We start from the raw sequence: 23,250 nt of genomic DNA, 5'->3' as shown, positions 1-23,250 counted from the left end.
ATATTTATTGGTGAGATCTCTGCACAATTAGGTTTGGGAGCACAGTGGAGGGAGATTCACTAAGGGAAAACAAAGTGGCAGTGAACTTGAAAATACAAAAATAAACCTCTGAGCTCAGAAAGAAGTAGGTCATCATGCTTTTTTATATACGAGTGGTACCCCTGCAACTATCCAGAGTAAAGTATTTTATATATTTTATACATTGATGTGAGCTTCCCTCTCATCAGACTTGCATTATTCATCAGCTATGTTAAAGCAGACAGGCATAAAGCATTAGTAGGAAATTTGGCACACATGCTTCAGTTATCTCTTAGACTCTGTCTTCAAATATACACACTGGTGTAGTCTCCTCATCCTCCAAGTATCGCCATACATGGAATACACACAGAAGAACAGAGGAGAAGAACTTCAGAGAAATACTAATTGCTCCCACACAAAGCAGGGCATGACTGCAATTGGAGAGGATATTCAGCAAAAGCCTGCAAATATTTGGAAGCTTCCTGTCACACAAGGAAATGTTTGATTATAAGCAAAGATGGGATTATGAAGTTTGGCAGGCAGATAGCCAAGATCTCAAGTGCTATTTCTGGTCATCTACTCCTCTGAAATTAGCCTGACATAATATTTTTTTATTTTCCATATCTATTGCTAATATTGTGTACAACTCTTGTAAATATATAGTGGGACTCTAGAAGATTCAGAATAGTAAAAGAAGAAATCAGCTCCAGGGTTAGTTAAGATCTATTCTGCAGACTCTCTCAAGATGACACTGAGAGGTTATGTCAGGTTTGAAGAAAATTAAAGGCTAGGTACCATTAGCAGGGATTTCTCTTCACCCTTCAATGTGCCTCATTCCCAGGGAACAGAGTAAGCAGTCCTGAACAAGGTTAACTCCCTCAGGCTACTGAGGAGACACTGAAGAGATAATATGAAAAAATACACTTCACAGAGACAGCAGGATAAACATCCACAGAGGTACCAGTGACTCTAAGCAGAAGTATATGCCCATGCCCTTAGTCTACTTGGAAATTTTTTAACAATCACTTAATTCTCACTTTGCATGAAGAATCCACAGATATTCAACAGTTAGAAACCAGCCTAGTTAAACAGGGAGATCTTAGCCATTGAAATCTGGGAACAAGATGACTGATGAACAGCTCAGCTACACCCCTTCTTAGCTCATGTGCATCGGTTATTTTATCTTAAGAGACATACTACAGTTCTGCATCATAAGGCATTGTAAGGGCTAGTTCACAAAACAGCATGAAGTATTCTCAGAAACTCTCAGATGAACAGCATATCACTTATTGATATTTTCAAGGAACTAAAATAACCTTTCTTGGTTTGTAAAGCTTTCATATTGGTCACCACCAACTCAGATCCATAGAAATACCTGTAGAGTACGACATTCTCCTAAATGCTTCTCTAAGGGTTTAACAGCTGTCACTTACAATGAGTTTTAGTCTTGTACTCATAATGTCTATAGCCTGGTGACTTTCCTCTTCTTATTGCAGCCCAAGGGTGAGACCATGAGACACAGACAAAGAACCCTTTCCAAAAACCAGTCATGAACTTACACCACGCTTTCATCAGCTTAACATGAGCAGGTACTTTGTAGTTCATTCAGGCAGCACTGCTCCCTAGAGAGCATGCACAAATGTGATGCAGTTCCATTTTTGATGTCCTAAAGACAGGAAGTATTCAGTTAATTGAGCACCCCCGATTTCAGTTGTTTTTCTTACTCTTCCTGGAATGCATGACTCAGAGATGAACACAGTTCAGTCAGAAGTGGTGTATTAATTCTCCATCATTAAACTTGATTTTCCTCTTTTTTTGTGTGTGCGTTTGTGGTTTCCAGCCAGATAATAAATCCATTAAGCATAATTTAGATCAACATTTTCAAATCAAGCTCTAATACTAAGCAGATGAAAGTGCAGACTGGCGTGAAAAACAAGGGAATAGGTATGTAATTATCAGATTTGCAAATGATAGCAGAGGTGTGCACAGAATTCATGTGACTAAGGTCAAAAATGTCTTTTGAATACTTAGCATTGCAAACTGTTTATTTGTTATCAGTCAGGGCTCTTCACAAATAGTTACAGTAGCTGTATCCTTGGTGGCAAATTCACAGATGAACAGACTTTTCTGGCAGGAAGCTGTATATCCAACCTTGAATAACCCTGTGCGTGGGATTGAGTGTTTAAGCATGAAGGGATGCACATAAGCTTTCAAACAGAATGAATCAATGTGACCATCCCTGTCCAGGGTAATGGAAATGAAGCAGGAAATGGCCTTTAACCTGGAGCTGACTTCTCACAGGCTTTAGAGGGATTATGAGCATTTCCCCTTTACTCCCTTGTGTATGTGAATTGTTTTGTATCTTGGGAAACACTGATGTATCCAAGGAACCAAAATTGTTCCTATGCTGTTTCTTAAAACATTTTTCCTTTAAACTGCTCCTTGACCTTGGTTTGAGTACAGTAACAGTGTAACACCTCACACTAGCAGCCAATCATTGCCCATCCCAACTCCAAAGTGGACTCCTCACCTGCTCTATCCGCCTGAGCAGCTCTTTCTTTTGGCGTTCCCATTCTCGTCGGTCTCTATCAAGCCTGTCCAGGAGTTCCACCTTTTCTCGGTTCCAGTTCTTCTCACTGTGCTGGATTTGCCAGCGGAGGTCCATCACCACTCCGTGAGTCTCAGCCAGAAGCTTCTTATGCTCCTCTCTTTCCCTTTTAAAAGCTCCCTTTGCATCAGAAGTGATGCCTGTTTCTCCAAAGCTGTTCTCGTTCTTCCTTTCCAGCTGCCATCAAAACAAAATATTATTAGAACATCGAACTTTCTCAGGTAAAACCCTGCCTCAGGAAAGGAATTTGTGTTAGAGACTTTCTGCCCACAACCTTCAGCAGTGTGTTACTGTATATCTCCTCACATCTCCCAGCAAAGAGACCAGCACCAAGAGACGTACTGAGATCATGGTAACCAAATTCATTTATATGTCTGCTAACTGACGATGCCTTCCATTCCTTCTCCTTTACTTCATACTGAGAGATCAGCTCAATTAGATCAGAAAAGTTAGCTCAGAGTAATAGGATCATAGGAAAAAGTAGTTGTGATGGCTGGAAGGAGGTCTCCAACCCAACCTCATGCTTCCAGCTCTTGCTTTGTTCCGTTTCGGACAAACCTCAAAGGTCAGAAATTAGCATAGCTTCTCTGGCAAATGTGGACCACTGCTGGACTGTGGTCAGAGTGAAGAAGGTGCTCAGTGTCATTGTGTGAGCTCAAGAGAGGGAAGATTTCATATGTGAAATGTGACCTTTTGTTTACAACTCAGTAGATGAGTAAGTGAGTCAGGATAGGCCTGGTTCTGCAAGCAACCAAGAGAGAAGAGCAGTAAAAACTCATTTCTGCCTCTGAAGTTGTCTTCAAAAGGCAGAGGCAGCAGGTTTCCTAGGAAACACACTCCTTTAGCAAGAGGGGAGGACAGCACTTTCAATTGTTTGAAGCAGAATGTAAGCTCAAACTCTATGAGCAAAAGGAAGTTCAGACTGGATAAAGATAAGTAAAGCTTATCAGTCTCTGGCACAGCCTTCCCAAATAAATGGCAGAGAGGTCATTGCCTGAGTTCTGCTGAGCTGCAGAGAACAGCCTATTGTAATCACATGCATCACAGGGAGACCTTAAGCACTTGCATCTTCTACCACTAATTTCTCAAGTCAGTTGTTCTCAAACCAAGCAAGTAACTGTAAAAATCAATTATAAAAAGCACCCTATGGACAGGTTGGATGGGCTTTGTGCAGCCTAATTTAATGAGAGGTGTCCCTGCCCATGGTGAAGGAGATGAAACTAGTTGCTCTTTAAAGTCCCTCCCAATCAAAACCAGTCCACCACTCTACGAATGTTGACGTGATACTATCTTCTCTCTATTAACCTGTTTATCCAGTGTAAATCTGTGTAGCCAGAATGGTGCTGAAAACATTTGACTCAACTGTGTTATATTTTGTAGAGTCACATATGTTAGATACTGAAGGGCCTCCATCTGCAAATATTCACACCTGTGAAACCTTCCTGAAGGTAAATTTGACAGCAGTGGAGCATTTCAGTCGGTATTAACTCCAAGCTGTCAGTAAACAAATCAAAAGGTAGGTACCAAACATAGAGCAGAAGAAATAACATCAACTATATGGAAAATCTTTTTAAAAAGCAGAAGATATTAAGAGTATTTTAAAGATGGAATTAAGATGGAATGATTAATGAGTTAATTAATTACATATTATTCAAACTTTTTTTTTTTTTCTTTCCTTGAGTTCATTGTTTCACTGATGCTGACGGTAAAAATCCCATTGACAATGGTGGCACTGGAGAGCCTGTGGGTGCAGGAGAAAGGACAAGCAGATAAGAGCATGGGGGCTGTTCATAGCAGTCCCAAAATTACTCTGCTGCCAACCACAATGCTTCCCTCCTGCCCTTTGGAATTAGTGGAGTATATCCTACTTCTATGTTCCTTGTCTGTAAAGCAAAGATAATAATTACTTACCATAATATATTACGTGATAAAATCCAAAACATTAAGAGACTCTAAAATGACATAAACTATACAGTTGTCTTACATCTAAGCCTGACAGAGAGCTATTTAGGACTTGTTTATTCACCTTTCAAGGACCTTTAATGCCCCTGCAGACTTCTTGTCTTGCAATAGGAGCTCTTAACAGATGTTGCTGGAGTGCCTGGAGTAAATCCAACCAGGCTGGAGTGCCTAGTCTCCACCTAACAACTCTGCTGTCTCCTGGGGAATAATGCCACTTACAGTAGTAACTATGGCTAACATGCTAAGTTGACAGACATACAAAGGTCTGCAATAAATTCTTTAGCTAGCATGAAGCTCAAAAATACTAAAAGCAAACCCATACATAAAACAAATGCTCTGCTGCAACAGAGTTTGTATGAGTACCCTATAAAGCAAATTCCTTCTTCCATTTTTTTTAATCTAAAAGAAAAATAAATAGCAGAATGTTGAACTCGACATACATTCTTTCTTTCCTTATACCACTGACTTCTTAACCACCACTGAGCAAATTCTCAGCCTTTCAGCTAAGAAACAAGAATGGTTGTGCTCCTGAGGCTGTGCTGCCTGCAAAGAGCAGGAAAGCCAATAAAGGCAAGGAGGCAAAAGAACATGCTCCAGAAGAGCTATACTAGGAATGCCTGGCTGAACTGGAGTGCCTTGCCCAAGCTACCAAAATACTGTCAGTTATCTTGTGCCAAACCATTCATCTAGACCAGAACGCTGCTGCTTGCTCCATTTGAGAAGAATATACTAAGTGCAAAGATAAGTCCAAACCCAAGGCAAACGAGAATGGTTTCATGTTCTATGATTTGGGACAGAAAACATTTTCCGGTTAGAGGTGATGCCTTTATACTCAGAAGATGGCTCTCAGTATCTGGGGAAGGCAGAACAATGCTCCTGGAGAATCCTTCTGTCTCTGTGTTTATGACAAGGCTCACATCATGGAGGAAGGATCCATTAGTGGCTCCTTAGCATGAAAGTCTAAGTCCTAAACCTGCTGACTGGTAAGGTGGCTGGACACCTCTCCAATAGCTCCACGGCTCATATTCCCCCTCGAGGATCCTGAAGCTCGATCACTGGTTTAAATCCTAGTGAGGGTCCATGTCCTTATGTGCCATTTCTCAATACATGTGCTGGGTTTGTTCCAGAATACTGGAATTTTTCACTTCCACCAACTGGGGTCTGACAATTATTGCAACTCCTTATTGCTCAGACTTATCAAGATTCCATACTTAGGAGCAATCTCATTATTTATCTTAATTATTTATCTTAATCTTATCTGAAAAACAATGCCTAAGAAGCCTTCTGCCAAATAAGATGTACATTCATTTCTGACAGCCAAGACCTCTACTTTAATTATATACGCAGTGCTAAAGCACAAAAGCAGCAGGGAACAATACATTATCAACTCATATATGCAGTGCTTTTGTAACAAAGGATTTTTCTTCCTTCCTTTTACTCTTTCTTTCCTATACAGAGTTCAAGTATTAAAATGCAAAATCATTGTCAGTAACCATTAATTAGAAGGTGACTCTTGAGGAAAACTCTCTTGCTAATTGATCAACTGCTTCACAAAAAAAAAAAAAAAAAAGGTGGAAAACAGTGGCAGTGCAGACAAAAGTAGAGACTAGAAAGGCTGTAATTCTATGGGTCTGTTGGGGGCTGGACAGCCCAGTAGCCCCCTGTGGTGGGAGTGCTGCACAGCCTGCTGCTTCATCACCGCCAGTCAAAGTGACAAAATGACATCCTGCAAGACCCTCCTACCCTCACACCATGGCAGGCTTGGCTGGTTAGCTGAAGCTGTTGTTAGTCCACATGTTGGCACAGAACAGAAAAGTATGTTAGTGTGACTATATGTAATGCTTTAGGTGTTCTTTGCTAGCTCTTCCCTTCTCGAACCTTAAATTTAACCAAGAGCAAAACTCCCATATTTTGAATCATAATCATTAGTTTGAGTCAATTTCATATTTATAATGTTTGTATTTCATGTTTATGATATCATTATTTTTATGTTTAGCTTTTTTAATTGCTTCCTTGTAATTGTGGGCACATACAACAGACCTCAGCGGGATGCGCGTGCTGTTAGCACTATCCCAACTGACATTCTTATGATTTATGTGCTCTCTCTTTGCTGCTTCACAAGGGATCTCTTTTTGCTGTGAAATATAAATGCAACTTAGGGAATCTGCTGAGGAAGTCAGTTTTATGTCTTAAATATCGATCCGTTTGATTCTTTTCATTTGCTTGAAAAAAAAAATGGAAAAAAGTAACACAGTTCAGTAATTAGCATATGCTAGAGATTATTGCCAGTAGAGCAGTGAAGATGGCAAAGAGCCTGACAAAGCCACCAGAAGGAATGGTATAAATCTATCTTGTCCCTGGGCAGGGAGAGCAGCACTGTCCTGCTTGCCAAGCAACAACCAAAATGGCAGCCCAGCAGTAAATCACTGATGCAAACAGAACATGCGAGCTTTAAATTGGCAGTTAATTCTCAAAGTAACATTCTCTAGGCTTTGCCCTTTGCCATCTCTAGTTTAAGGCAGAACTGTCATCCATGCTTTATTCTAGGAGGAACAAAAAAATGGCGCTTGTTTTTGTTTCTCTTTTCAAGCGACTTGCTCTCTGGAAATTTGCATGTACTAAGAAGATGATCTGAACTAAGAATTTAGGTCTACTGAGAGAAAACTGCTAAAATGAAAGCTTCTGTCTTCATTCTGGGAAACAAGTTCCAAGTACCTGTACAGAAAAATAAGTGCTCACATTTCAGCTCAGTGCGTCAGAGCGAGTCTCCAGACAATGCTGCGAGGTTCAGTAAATCCTCCTAGATGCATCACGCTCTCAGCAGCAAATATTTTTATTATATCTGTCTTCTGCAGAGAAGCTCTGCAATTGCAAATCTTTTTCTCATGATCCGAACTTATTTTTTCTCCCACTCCTTCCTTCATCAATATGGTAAATTAGAGCTCTTAAGCCACCAGCTTTGGAAATGAACCCTTGTGGTTTTTTTGCTGACTTTTTTGTTTGTTTGTTGCAGAAATTGTACAGCTTCTGTAAACATTAGTACACAGCACTGCAGCACCTCACCCAGACTTTATACATATAGTCCTAATAGCAGCTTACAACTAGAGCTCTCTCTCGATCAGGGTACCGCTCATCTCTAACAACAGCTTTGACTGGCTGATTTAACATTACAAAACTGATATAATGCTTCAGAATTGTTAAGTCACTATTTTCTCTTATGCATCAAATACTGCAGATCTTATGTGCCAAGGCACAGTGATGAGATAGTTGTCAACATGCCAACACCAAGACACTCTCTCTCCTATAAATGCCAATAAGTACGGACACCTGCAAGTCTCATTACTGTAGCTGATACATTACCAGCCAGCTGTTCTGAGAACATATAGCATATAGAAGAGGCTTGGTTCCTTCATTTTTACTTACGCTACACAGTATCCACTAACAAGCACACATACTGCGACAACTGGAACCCAAGGGGCAACTCATGACTCAAAGCATTGCCCAGGCTTCAGGGGGCCTTTCAAGCACCAGCTAAAACGAATAAATATAGCAGCTCTCCCGACTCTCAGAGTCATTAAGTGACTCCAGCATCCTTCCAGGGTGCTGGATGTGGGACAGTACCTGTTCCAGGTGGCACTTCAGCTCAGTCATTTCCACCTCCCATGCTGCCTTGTCCAGGGCGTACTGCTGCTGGAGCTTGTGACGCTCGCGCTCGTCATCCCGCAGCTCTGAGCGGAAGTCATCCAGCAGGCCCTTCACAGCACTCAGCAGCTTCCGATTTTCACTTGCCTGCCAGATCAAAGAAAAACATACATTGGCATCATATGCCTTCAGCCTCCAGTTTCATCTGTAAGAGGAAAAGATGCCTGCACGTCCATTGCAATAGCAATGCTTTCTGTGCCTACCTTTTCTTGCTAGCCCTAATACTAAAGCACCCATGCAAAGATATGAGTCAAACTGAAAAAGGCTCTATGCACCTTTCTGGATTGAGGCCATCTCTAATAATGTTCTTTCAATACAATAATCTAAGACTAAGGTATCATTGCTGAGATTTGTCAGGTAGAGCTCGTCTCTTATATACACTCATGGCTGAGCATCAAATCTCAAGTATTTGCAAAAGATTAAAAGATTCATTCTGGATCATGAAGCAAAAGGTACCCTCCAAATTTTTTTTTGCAGTAATTGAATTGCATAATTGCAGCAACAGAAAAGCATAACATGATTTATTTATCCAAGATTTTAATCAAACACTCCCAATGAACCTCTCAAAGACCAAGGAGTAGCCAGAGATTGTATCTGACAAGTTATTCTGAAAAGAAAAGACTTTTAAGAACATTGTTATTGATTAGCAGGCACAGTGTGAGCAAAAAAGTGGGCAAGATTATTCAACAAACTCAGCATTTAATCACCTAGTCCTAATGAACACCCTAACTTCCTTGGAAAAACCTAACTCAAATTAGCTGTCTTGATTCTTCTACTATAGTCCAATTCATTCTATTCTTTATTTTGTTCAAGTGGAGGCTTCCTGCAATTCCTCTTTTCTAGTGTGTCATGAAGTGTATACACACAGGGACTTTGTTGCAGGCAAATCCAATAAACAGAAGTACAAAAAAATCTAAATAGGTTTTTAAGCATATATTTTTTCTTCCTTAGCAACAACACATACAGCATTTTGTGCATACAACTAAGTTGATCTCACGTGCTGACCAGATTTTTTGACATCACTGACCCCACCTCACCCTCTTCTCGAACCACTAATGAGACGTGCCACGGAACCTTTTTTTTTGTTCTTTAGGAAACAAACAAGCAAGAGTGCTCTGCTTTTTCCAAGTCATTTGGTTCATCAGCAAAAAAAAAAAAAAGAAGCCAGACGCAAAGAAATGACTGCAGGTGCTCATTGACTGACATATAATTTGTTTGGGCTAATGAAATGTGATGGTGTATAATGTGGGGTTTCATAAGAAACATGCTCACAGAAGCAGAATTAATTCCATTAACATTTAATGCCAATTAGCAGTTTGCTACTATACAGCAGCAGTCTTCATCATGCATATAAGATCTCCTACTTTGCAATATGTAACAAGATTTTATGCTTTCACCATGAATTCTCATTCTGATACCCAATTAAGGCTAGATTCTCCAAACATCTCAAGCCTGTTGTGTAGTAATCAGAATAAGAGCTCTTTTGAAGATTTGTCCTTCATGGCACAGTGGGAGCTACTGGGTATTAAGTACTTCAAGTTCCGGCCTCATTCGCTTTTGAATACCCTGACCCCACATGTTTATGAAGTACTTTTATTCAGGAGCCACATTCTGTGCTTTTGGTATGCTTTATTTGGCAAAGTAATCAAAAGGCTGCACAAGGGAAATGAAGCAGAAGAAAAATAAACTCAAATACAACTGAAGCAAGCTACATCCCTCATTCCCGTGCATAAATTTTTTTACCTTTAGAGTACTGCAAAATTAGGTTTTGTGAGGAAAGAAGTGATAGACTAGTACAGAGAGGTGCCAAAAGAGCCTCATTACAGGTCTGTAGCCTACTGGGATGAGGACAGGCATTATTTCTAGAGGTATTACATCAATGTCACTGTTACGAAGATAAGTACCCCAGGTGCCCCCTGGGCTTGCTGGGATTTTAATTAACTTGCCAATAAATATCCACTTTTGGTTACATACTCCTAATTCCTGCAGAGATGTCTCTTTTGCATGGCTTTCTATTCTTTCTATTTACAATTTGAATTTGAAGAGTTTTGTGAGACTATTTTTCTGTTTTGCCAAACTAGTGTGTGCTGAGAGATGAAGCACTTCTGAGACAACGTGTTCTGAAACACAACATTTACATCTAGACATGTCTGAGATTTCTGCTGGTGAAACTGCCAAACAGCTTCTGCATAAGTCCCATAGATACCAAACAAAGATTGTTACAGTTTTCCTGTTCCTCCCAGAGATGTCATGCAGGCAGAAGAAATAGGGCATGACTGTAATTCCCTGGGCAGGCTACCATGCAAGTATCTGACTCTGTAGTACTGACCAGTTACTGCAATTTCAAGCACAGAGGAATCTGAGTGACTCACAGCTGGTCTAGGACAGAGGGATTACAGAAGTCTTGTTGCCTTCACAGCCCAGAATTTATAGGTGAAGGGAACAAGCAAAAGACTCACGAAGAAAACCTCTATTAAATTCACAGTCTGGTATTACAAACTGTTTAGTAGAGCAGTCAATTAAAAACACAAAGTCAGGAGCCTAAGCAACCAAACAAGGACTGTGTGTTTCTGTGTAGTCAGAGATCACAGAACTGACTGAAAGGGATCTCTGGGGATTACCCAGCCCAGCTCCTTCTAAAGCTGTGCCCTACAGCAGGTAGAACAGGAGGGTGTCCAGGCAGGTTTTGAATATCTCCTTCTCTGGAGACCTCACAACCTCTCTTGGCAGCTGCTTCAGCACTCTGTCACCCGTGCATTAAAGAAGGCCATTCTCATGTTCAAACTGAACTTTTTTTTTTTGTTTTGGTTTGTGCTCTTTGCCTCTTGTTCAGTTACCACGTGCCACCAAAAAGAGCCTGGCCCCATCCAATTGACTGCAGCCTATTAGATATTTATAAGCTCTGATAAAGGGCAAAAGTAAAGCTACATCTGGATGCAAATCATTCAGGTACACTTAGGTCGTAATTACTATTCCTCTGGGCTTTTCCTTAGCAATGATTTGAAAACAAATGATGTGTGAGCAAAAAAAGACCTAACTGGGGATTTTCTTGACCATCTTCCACCACTACCAATGTATAAGTGTACTGCTTTTTAATACTTTTTCCACTGAAACACAAATGTATAAACTCTTCTTCTTTCTTCCCTTATCTTACACATCCAACAGACATTTCACTCTTCCTACTCAGCTGTACCAAAGCACTTGCTTTTCTGTAGCCAGTTCTCCCTCATCGCTTACTACACATGTTGAAATGCTCATTTACAGCAAGCCCATGACAAACTCAGATTAGCCTGCTTGACTTCTGGCCTTCACCAGACTTCCTTTGTAGCCCTTGAACCTTGCCATTTTCTTCTGCAATGTGCCTCTGCTATCAGCTAAGGGACAGCACCACCTCCATGGGGAGCCACATAAATATCCTAGACGAGCAAGACATGTATTTTCCATCAAGCTGAGAACCACAAATCACAATAATATAAAATCAGTGACTACTTTTAAGGTCTTGTGGTTTATAATTTTTCTCAGAGCAATTTCACTGTCCACACAGGGTAAGAAAGTCAGCAACAGGAACAGAGGCTGAAAATACAAGCCATTAAATATTAACATTAAATGTTAAAAATAAGAATGGATTACCTCAAGTTACAGGAAGCCTTTTCTTTTTTCTGACCTAGTCCTCTCAACTACTTCTAGGCTATTTCAAGATTTCCTTCCTAATGTGAAACAAGTAGTGATGCATTTCATCTTGAAACTCATCAGGCAGAAGCAGCAACTTATGGCTCTCCTGGGCAGCGGCACACCTTGGAGACCTCCAGCTTCTCCACTCACCTTGAGTTCCCCACATAACTGCTTACTTCCAGCTGAGAGTTTAAGGGACCTACAGAAGACCCTTCTCCAAATCCCTGGGTGGTTTCTTAGTGCAGTCTGAACAGACAGTATTGTACTGGGAAGTGAGTGCTGCTGAATGTGAATGAATGAATATTTTACTTTCAGGGGTCCATTTAGACATTAAACACTATTCAGTATCAAGAAGGGTAGTGAGATTTGGTCTGTTCCGATCACTCATTCATTTAAGCAAGATGAGTTGGAACTGTTGCATTAGAACATCTTGAAAAGCTTATTAAAACAAATTATATGAAATTCTGCTTCCCATTGCATTTAATGTTAAAGCAATTATCATTTCAAAGAGGACATAATTTATTTGTATGCTCTTGGTCATTTTAAGATATATCTATGGACACTTAGTATGCAACAGAGGCTGTATCGAGATAGTATAGCGTACATTCATTCCAGCCATTTTAGATCATGCCAGTCTACAGATATAGTGCAGCTAAATGACCTACTCAGGAGCCTTCTTCAGCCTCAGCCAGAGAATAGTGCGCCAAAAGGATGGGTCTTGCTAGCTGGCATCTTAAGTACTGAAAAATAGTCGTGTCTGACCTCCCATAGGACTAGTAACACTGGGTCCTTTCCAGATGCCAAACTGACCAATTTATTATTACCTTGGTAGCACACATCACAGAAAATCTTAGCCAGAGAGTAGAGCTGTCAGCTAAAACTATTAAAAGGGAAAGCGAAAGAGTATATAAATACAAAGTAGAATATGAAGAGGCATAAACACTGTTGGGTTTTAACACAGCTGCAGGGACACAAGTGTCTGAGTGGCCTCACTGTGGAGTGGGCTCCCGAGTCGGGGGCTGGGCAGGGAATGAGCATAAGGAATAAACCTTCAAGACTTTTTCCATTAGATTTGTTGTTTTTTTTTGCATAGAGTTCTTGTTCCATTTGCCTTCTGACAGCAAAAATATAAGGGGTATATGAAGAACAGATAAAAGCCTTAATTTCATCCCCTTTTTATGTGTACTGCTATTAGTAGGACTACTGGTATACTCAGTGCAAAAAGCAAAAAGCTGGCATACATGTCATGTGTAGGCAGGGCACCGGAGATGTCAAGGAAAAGTCAGCATGATTTGCTTTTAGGTATCTAAAAACAAGTCCAGCTACAGGAAGGACCTTTGCATTGCTTTCTCATCATCTCTAAGGAAAACATTAAATAAATGTACTAGTTTCTTAAATAATTTAGAGGAAACAAAATCCTCTACTCACTAAAAGCTTGACAGTAGAAGACAATAGATGTGCTCAGAAAGAGGAGCATGTGAATTCTGCAAACCATCACATACTGATAGATGTTTCTGGGCAGACAGCCATAGGAGGAAATAGGATTTTTCACTGATAGCATCTGCCAACAGGAGAACACTAATCACATGACTCCTGATTAAATATAAATATAATGGACAAACTCCATTGTAATTGCTGCGCAGCTAGCAGTATTTCTACAAGTGTGATTTTAGGTGACTTAGCACAGCAGCAGAAAAAGAATTCCCTTGGAACATACACAGTTTCCATTCCTAGGACACATCATATAAACAGTACGGTACCTGCTTCTGCTGCTGCAGTAACTCTGCAGTCTGCAGCTGTGGTCCATGATCCACACTCTCCGCAGTGGGACGTTGGGAGAAATCTGTCAGTGCAAACACAACATCCTCTTCCTCCTCCTCTCGCTCTGCATCATCCGCCTTCTGCTCAGACTGAATGCCAAATTCTGGGAGGGTTTCAAGATGCTCGATCTGAAATGCAAGAGATAGGACACAGCAACACCCTCTTACTCATTACATCACAGCACCCTTTATACAGAATACGAAACAGTGGAGCTACTCCTACTAGAATATAGCAGCACCTTTTCCACAGCGCACTTTCTGCCATCAAACCCCTGCTAAAATGCGTCAGCTTTGGGATTCCAGGTTGTTAATTTAGTTGCTACTTGGAAAATTACTTTGATGACTACTAGTGTACTGCTGCTGCTGGTGATAGACGCGTGTATGAAGAAAGGGAACAAACAAGAATGATTCACCGTGAGTTCCCACAAGACTATAATTCTCTTGCCAACATGAAAACAGAGCTTCCCTCCATCTGCATTACTGAGGCTTTATAAGGAAGACACTGAACACAATGACAAAAACAATAGCACTCAACCCATCTAAACAGATTTGACTCCATCAGCTCACTAAAATGTTTTTCTGTCCAGAAATTATTCAGAATTATTATCCTAGAAACCTAATTAAATCTTCACTTACTATGGGAGATTTTTTTAAGGCCAAATGTTTGTACTAATTAAGGGTTTAGATTTAAAAATAGGTGATGTGTAACACAGAGATAAATGCAATGCAAAATATCTTCCAGCACAAGCTCATAATAAGAAAAAAATCTTTGTGTTTTATTTGAATCCTCTTAAAATCTAAGTTTATGTCCAGTTGGTGATCATGTTTAAAATCTACAGTTAAAGAAGGAACATCCAATGCAATTTCATTGGGTTAGTGGTGGTGGGCCAGTTACCTCTAGTATGTCCTCCCCATCGTCCTCCATTTTCTTGCCTTGCCGCCAGTGTTTCAGTAGCCACTTCAGTTTGACATATACAAGGAAGGTGTCCTGCTTGAAATGCCTGAGTTCTTGCTGCAGCAAACTCTTCTCCTGGCTCCAAGTCTTTTCTTCCAATTTGTTCTGTAAAGTCAAGCTCTGCACTTCCAAATCTTTCCTCCTCAGGGTCTGCATATGCTCCTCTTCCAGCTTTAATGGAACAACAGACACTGTGTCAATGCGCTGGTGTGCTGGGGGTCTCCAGGATTTGGATTTTGTTGGCCGAGACAAATTGAAATATCTAACTTTCATCAGCCTTGAATAGTTATTCAGTTTGGCTCAACAAGTTCCTCAGCAGTCATGACTGTCATGCTGAGAGAGTGAGGGGACAGCAGCCAATAAAATTAGCTTAGATAACCATATCTAAGTAATGTGCCGTGAAACTGGACAGTTTGTTTACTCTAAGGATGCAAGAGAATTCTGCTTTGCTTAAATGTTTTATACCCATCAAATTTCCTTCCGTCTCTTGATTGTATCCCTGCTGTACATTCCCGGAACAGGCACCACTCTAAGTGCTACATACATCACATCTGCTAAATGTATTTGAAGCTATTTCTAGGTGGGACTGCAATTGCCCTTCAGACAACCTGAAATATTATCCTAATCTCCTTGGCCACAGATTCATCCCTTCCTCTGTGAATACATCTCCTTCTCCTTCTAGAAGGGCAGTGCTCCCCATAGACCTGCATCCAGTATCTCAGATACAGCTAATGGTCCTTATCCTTTGCTTCTCATAGTTCATACTCAGACGTCTCTGAACCTAGAAAACAAATACTTCTAGGTCAGGGACACAGGCAGAAACTGAAGAGACAGCTGCAGCTTGGCCTTCAATATGTCTCAGTTTCAGTACCAGAGGCACCAGGAAAAGATCACTGTTCGAAGCTAACATATCATTACATCTCGCTCAACACAAGCCAATCTGAAACAATATTCTTTAAATGTGACTTCTCCCTCATTACATCAGAATCAAACCATTACATGTCACTGGCCCCATAACACTTGTGTAGGTTTGCTATAAAAGATCTCTTCTACATGGAAGAGATGGCCTTTCCCATTCAACCAAACTGTTGTTCTGATTCACCAAGAAAGGTCAGAAAAGGGGTACAGTCAGAAAAGGGGTACAGAGCCACTGCTTATACAGATGCCAGTTTCTACAAGATTCCATTTTGCAGAAGAGCTTTTCCCTTGCCTGACCAGGTCCATAGATGAAAACTGTGAAAGCCAAAGTGAACTAATGACCGTAATGATTTAAGTAACATACCCTGCAAGAAACAACACATGAGGATGAAGAATGCCTTGTGGATTCTTCTTCTGGAGCCCCTAGCTCTTAGTACTGCTAACAAATACATGCTTGGTTTTCATGGCAACCTTCAGGTGCTACTGTTCCATACCAGATTGTTTACTAAGGACTCTCCTGCCCTTATGCACTCTGGCATAACACAGATTTACAACATCTACACAACTATGCATTAATACATCCATAACATTGATCTAGATGATTTGGAAGACTTTATAACAAAAACTGATAAGTAAATAATTCCTTAAGGAACTACAAGGTTTGTTAAAATATTCCTGATTAAATTATTCACAGCAGTTACTAACTCATATGGATTTAATATGCATCTTAAAAGTAGTCTGAAACAATATTAGATAAATAGCCCAAAAAACATACATGCAACTCCTGATGACACTCATGGGGACAATACACTGCTACCACACACCAGTGTAATGTTATTAAAGACTGCATAAAAAAAAAGTGAGAGAAAAAATGAGTTCTTTCTTTTGTATTTAATTTTTAAGGGAATAAATGAACAGATTTTGTGCTGATGCAATTTCTTCCAGCAAATGAGGCTATGGTTAAATACAGCAAAGATCTATGAGTCATTTCCACCAGAAGTCCTGGAAAATGATAAAAAAAAAGGGGGGGGGGGAATATTATCAACAGGATGGCCATAATCTGGAGGGGAAAAAAAATAAAGAATCCAAGAGATACTTTTATTATTTTATTTCTACTAGCTGAAAGCATGAATGGTTATCTTTGATTTTTACTAGCTGTTATGATCTAAATCCATGTAGTCACAGATTCTTGTAGAAAGTCATAGAGGAGATAGCAGAATATTTTTGTACTTTTTCAGTGGATAGATACTGCAAAAGTAAATAACTTTGAGCATTCATGGCTGTGGCAACTAGGAAGGAAATCAATTTACGGGTTGCCTTCAAAAGCCTCCACGAAGAAGCTCCTATTGAGATCAACCAGAAAGTAAAGCTACTTATGAAAAATGAGATACGCCACTTGGGCATAATGAGATTAGCTGGCACAAGGATAAATACTTAATATTATGCAGCAATTGTGCTGAATTTAGTCTGTGAGTAAATGTGAAAAGAAAACTTCTTTTAAGAGGCAAACAGCCTGCAAAAATAAATAACAGTTGTTTGTTTTGCTTTAGGAGCTAGAGATCACAAAAGGATTAGCTCATATGTTCCAGCCTTCAAAAAAAGCAGGGAAACCCATATAACGAAATACAATTTGTTCACCAATTAAAAATAAGAGGTTAGAAACTGAGGGATACAAAAGATCCTGTTTTGTGTCCCAGTTACTAAAGTACAACAACTCCTCCAGCTTCAGAGAAAAGCTGTTTTTCCTTTGGACTAGGAAGGGTCTGAATAACGCACAGAACCCAACATGCTCCCAGAGATCAAATGCACCCTTCACGTCCTCACAGAGAGCTCACAGGGCTGATATAACCTCTTCTGCACTATTCCATGTCCCTGCCTCAACTCCCACTCCTCTGTTGAGGAGGCCATCTGGCAGGGTACCCCCTTGCAGCTCAATTTTGGCCGGTGCCATGGGCTCTTTCTATCACAGTCTACACACAGGAAGACAAAATTCCTCTTCAACAATCAGAGAAAACAGATTGAAATTAGCAAAAGAAGTTTGTGCTTGCATTTCCCCAGCACCCATGCTCTCCCAAGGAGCTCAACAAGGCTCCACCAGGACAGCATGGTCCACTCCACACGTCATGGCTACATGTCTCCCAGCAGCCGGGTTTCGTATTTACCTGAATGATCTTTTCTGTAAACTTTTCTTGCTCCTCCTGGTGAAGTCTTGTCTCCTGCTCAAGCTGAGCCTGAAGCTCCTGTATCGATACACTCTGTACAGGTAAAACATGGGAATCCCTCAGCTGATCAGCAGGACAAAGGGACGGGTTTAGTGGAAAATGGGTTTTGGTTGTGGGAAAAACAAGGAAAAAAGAGAAGAACCGGAGGACAGACATCTGCACAACTCATGGTTATCAACAGTTAAAACCAAAGTACGGTGTGCAAGTAAAGAACAATGTCCTAAGTGTGTGTGGAAATGTCCTGTGTGGCTTCTTACAAAAGCCGAAACTGAGATGCTGGTGCTGCCTGTAGCATTTCTTCCTTTAGGCCTCTGCTCCAGGACAGCACAAGGAAGTGAAACAGCTCACCATGAATGCCATCTGCCAGGCCAGTTCATATCTCCAGGATTCCACATTTGGAAGCATATATTACTACGATAACCAGAGCTATTGAATTTTAACATCTCTGCAGAAGATGTATCTAACGTACACATTTTGCACCTTACTATTTATTCTTTTGCAGTACTTCTGATTAAACAGTTAACGGTATAGCATTTATTAAAGCAACTGAACATATAAAGTTCCTTTCTTCAGACACAGAACAGCTCTCTGCACAAGTCAACTTAATTTCTGCAATTTTTCTCCACAAATGTCACGGTGACAAGTTAGGTGAGCCTGAGATGTGACCGTTATGCTTAAGGATCTCTCTTTTAGGTCAAACGCTTTTTAAATCCAGGTGATTTCAATTTTACTTTGAATATAAATTTGGCACCCCATCCACTTTGCTCCTGACAGTTACTTAATTCAAAAATAAAGACCCAAGAAGGTAGAGTCACAGACCTTGCTATTTCTGCTGCACCAATTAATCATGTGGTACCTGGATTCCTGATCAGCACTTTCTGTGTCCTCCATTTTGTCCCTCTTGCTTTGGATGCTTTGCCTGCATTGGTGTGCAGCCCAGCCAGGCGCTCTGCACGTACCCACAGTGCCACCACAGAAAACACTCTGCCACCAAACACCTGCTCCTCTGAGTAAAGACACACTCAGAAAAGAGATCCCCTCAGGCTTCAAAGCACAATTGAAAATTCTCTGCTGGCCAGTGTCCAGCAGGCTGCAGCCTCAGCAGCTGCAAGGCCTTAAAGCTGGCTCTAAGACCACTCTCAGAGGCTGAATTATCCCCCTCTCCAGCACCGTGTCCCTTCTCCTCTCCCTTCTTGAAGAGTAAATTCAGCCACTGCTGCTGTGGCAGCCCTACCAGGGCAGTTTTCATTATTCTGAAAGTATTCATCTGCAGAGCAGATGTCCCTCTCCTCCTCTAGGGAAAAAACTCTTTTCTGGTGAGGAACAGAAGTCACGTTTACTTTCTGAGCCCTCTCAGTTCTTTTTCCACTGGACAACTGATGTACTGCCTGATTTAGTGGTTGGTAACCCCACCCAGAGCAGGGAGCTGAAACTGAATGATCTCTAAGCTCACTTCCAACCCAAGCCTTCTATGATACCCTCATTGACTTGTGCATGTCTGTGTTGTATGTGAAGAAGCGCCACTATCAGCATTCGAAAAGTCATCAGAAGGTGACCAAAAGTGAGCTGACACATTAACAGTGTCACCCACTTGCTACGTATATGGTAAAGAAGAACCAGCGTATCTAGTTTATTCAGGTATAACTTTATAAATGTGTGTTCCTTCTTTCTGTGAATTCCAAATCAGTTAGAACTGTGCCGAGCCTATCTGACAGAAACAGTTAAGACATGGCAACTCCCTCCCATGGGTAATATTCATGTAAGAATACCTTATAGCATGCCTCAAGAAATGAAAACAGCACAATTCTTGTAAAAACCTCATATGCTGTTAATATAAAATATACATGAAGTATAACTGATCTTAGTGTGACTCTCTCTACAGTCATAGGACTTCATATTTTGGCAGCTAGAAAGGTAATTTGTCTTTGGACACCTGAAATTAGAAACTGAACCAGAGCAGCAAGAGCTTTTAGTGGGAAGGTAAGGTTTGACTTGTTCACTATTCACATCTGTGTTCTCTAATGAACAACCATTTGCTACAGGATCAGTAGGATTACGTGATAGCATCTGAAATTACCAGGAAGAGGTTAAATGCATCATAAAGGCAAATACACTATTACATGCACACCTAAGAGTGTAAATCCTTTTACAATTGCTTTACCTGTTTAAGTATATTTTTATAAGTGGTAAATGTGTTGAAAAGCAGTTAATGCATGACTGCAGAGCTGCACAACATTCTTCTTCCAGTGCAACCAGAGGGCTCTTCATAGCCTATCATTTCACATAATGTCATGTCTATTAGAAGCAGTGGAATTAGTACTGCTCAAATCAAGGGAGATAAGGCTGCTTAAGGGCCTAATGGATTACTGCTAAATGTCTGGATAATAAATGAAGGATACATAAAAATGCATCAAGTGATATTTCTATATGCAGCTCAGGCACCTGACAGTGCATTGGTAGATGCTTTTATGCTCCATATAATCGGCTGGGTGCAGCCTGTGGCACAACTGTAGCTTTGTTTTGTTTTGGAAAACAACACTGCTACAAAATCAACACAGAAGTTGATATCCTGCTGACTTCCATTCTTTGTCTCCTTTTTCTCTGTAATGATTGTGCTATGGGAGGAATAGAAAATGCTCTGAATGTGAGGGCCACCACACAACATACTGACACCACAGTAGCAGACACAAACTCACTACAAGACACAGAAACACACTACAGTAGGAACTACAGGCTAACGCTACTCCATCACAGGATCACAGATACACTTGCACTTCTGCAGCTCCACAACAATCAAAAGTTTCCCAATAAAACCCAGCTATTGCTTTTCCATGCCTACTTCCACCCTTGTCATCCCAGACAGATGGAATGAAGTCCTTCTGCTAAGCCATCTTGTCTCACCTGGAATTTCTCCAGAACAAGCTAATCGATGCCGCTGTCTTTACCACAAGAGGACATTCAACGTCATCCATGGTTTGGGGGTCACCACCACAGCTCATTCCACCAACACCTTTCTGCATCTCTTGGCAAGTTGAAGGCTTTTCAAGCTACTTTCTGACTCATACATTCCACATTTCTGCTGACTGGTTTACTATGATTATCATGAGGTATGGATTGGTTTTATTTGTATGATTTCGCTATTTTAGCATATCTAATTCAAACCTCTGTTTGTCTCTGAATTGAATTATATGCAACAACCATGAACACTGGATTCCACAAAATCATTCTTTGAGACCATTCTTCAAAATGGATGGAGCACCTTAAGGCCTGGGGAGGCAGGGTAGAAAGATGCTTGGCAGTATTTGTGTACAATTGCAAGGAAGAATGAAGAGCATTTTATGCTGTTCACCTGCTGCCATCTTACAATGCTTTAGACCACACAGTCCAAAAAGAACTACTTTTTTTACACTTCACAGCTAATCATTGCTTGCATACAATGAAGCAGACTTGATAGGAACTTTCAGTGCCTTTTGTATTACTTTTGACATGCAATACACATCTAAATGAATCCTAATGAGGCTTCTTCTGAAGATGTACTCTTATCCTCCTCCATTTAAAAATATATGATCCATATTCCATTTGCAAGTGCACAACAGATACTGTGTGGTTATTTCCCTGTGCTTATACAGTCTCCGGTTCTACGAAACACAAAACCACTTTGCTCTCAGTCTTTGTAAATCCATCTCATTGTATGGATAGTATACAGACTTCAGTTAGGGCCTAGATATCCAGATTTACATCATAAAGGGTCTTTTAAGTCATTATATGGTCAATCTTTAGGGAACACTGCATAGCAAGAAAGAACACAATTCATCAAAGTAAATTATTCTTGCTGCCCCTAATCTTGGTGGGAAGGAATACAGTCAGCTCCAGCTTGTCTTTCTTCTTCCCATGACTTTCAATTGGAGAAACAGTGGATACTAAGAAATGCAACTTTCTATATGCTCTGGTGCCTATATTTTTTTTCTTTTTTTCTTTTTATTTTCAATGAAGAAAAATCACAGTGTAGGAAACATCCACTGTTTCCTTTCTGGGAAAACAAAATCTTAAATTAGGGCAGAAGAAAAGGATGTGCAAATTTTCAGTGCACGTCTGGGAGCTCCTATGAAAGCCACCCAGCTGAAGAGCTCTCAAGGGGAATTATGAAAGTTGCAAGGAATAAAAACAGTCTCTAAAACCATCTAGAAATAGAATATCCAAGATACAGATCAAAATTCTCACATGTCCAGAATGGATCCATACTGAAGATTTGATACAAAGCAAGTGGTAAAGTGACCTTGCCTAACTTGAACATCACTGTATCTGACTGGTTCACACTTAATCCAGAAATTAATTCACAGTAATAGAGCTGCTTTATATTTCTTATGAGCACAACAGGTAAGAAAAATGGATGGTCAGATTAAGAATAGCCTAGAAGAAATTATTGCTCAGCGTGAATTCTTCTCATCTACTACTAGATCTTATGGAAAACTTTCTTCTGAAGACACGCTCTCATCTTTTCTGCCATACCTGCTTTTACTCTAATTCTCTGGTGACAAATTTCTCCTTTTAAGTTAACTCAAATTAGTGATTCTTTTTCCGTAGAATGTAAGGAACTGAAATTTTGTACATACAAAGAAATTTGTGAGTTCTTAAAGGCTGTGCATGAAAATAATCACAGAATCCAAATGTAAATTGCAAAGATGAGTACTTTTGCCTTAGGTGATACACACGCAGGTAAGTGCAGAAACGATACCCTGTCACTGAATAATCAGAATCTGCTAGGAAATGCAGCTCAATTTCAGAACATCTGGTATCAAACACTGCAATAGATACATTTGGTCCTTTGAAAAAATGATTTTTTTCTTCTCTAGAATGTCTTATTATCTCCAAATAAATATGAGGACTCTGCAGCCTGCTTCAAGGAAGCTGTATTTTTTAATGGCCATTCCACTGGTTGAAAGGGTAAAATTCACCAAATGAAAAATTATTTGTTGTATTTTATACTGGCTTTCAGGCCTCGCCATATTAATCATTTGATTTGTACAAGGCATTTACTCCACAATGGCGACTCTTGCCTGATCACTTGCCTTTCTTTGGGTGGTGAAGAATGATTTCCCCCTCTCACCATAATCTGCTCTTCTAAAATCATGAATAATGGATCAAACATCCACCCCAATGGGCTCCAGCCTCCTGCAACAGCAGCTGAACAGCTTGTTTCAGCAAGAAAACAAAGCCCTGCTCTTAAGGCAATTTCAAGACATAATTTCCTTTGGACTATGACTCTAACCCACCTCTTTAATATGCAAATAAATTCTAATAATACTGTTGCACTAACAACTGCAGCGTGAAGACCAAAGGCAGATGTTTACAGTTAGGCTACAGGGTAGTTTC

General features: G+C 40.3%; 1 protein-coding gene across 14 annotated transcripts in view; it reads right to left on the bottom strand.

Annotated features, from left to right (window-relative positions):
* MTCL1 (microtubule crosslinking factor 1) overlaps nt 1-23,250 on the bottom strand; it is a 103,206-nt gene that overhangs the window by 14,351 nt on the left and 65,605 nt on the right. For 8 of the 14 annotated variants that reach the window (XM_032442638.2, XM_032442634.2, XM_032442636.2 and 5 more), the window contains 5 exons: nt 17,818-17,910; nt 14,678-14,908; nt 13,723-13,911; nt 8,210-8,377; nt 2,549-2,803 (listed from right to left, as the gene is read on the bottom strand). In XM_032442638.2, coding sequence (XP_032298529.2) covers nt 2,549-2,803; nt 8,210-8,377; nt 13,723-13,911; nt 14,678-14,908; nt 17,818-17,910 — 936 coding nt within the window. The remainder of the gene's footprint in view (nt 1-2,548; nt 2,804-8,209; nt 8,378-13,722; nt 13,912-14,677; nt 14,909-17,817; nt 17,911-23,250) is intronic. The other 6 variants (XM_032442635.2, XM_032442642.2, XM_032442641.2 and 3 more) reach the window with 1 other exon arrangement.

The sequence above is a fragment of the Coturnix japonica genome, chromosome 2 (assembly GCF_054131305.1).
Source record: "Coturnix japonica strain WE chromosome 2, WE-NBRP24, whole genome shotgun sequence".
Lineage (NCBI taxonomy): Eukaryota > Metazoa > Chordata > Aves > Galliformes > Phasianidae > Coturnix > Coturnix japonica.
The sequence above is the reverse complement of the archived record's forward strand: the minus strand, read 5'-3'. Positions and strand labels throughout refer to the sequence as shown.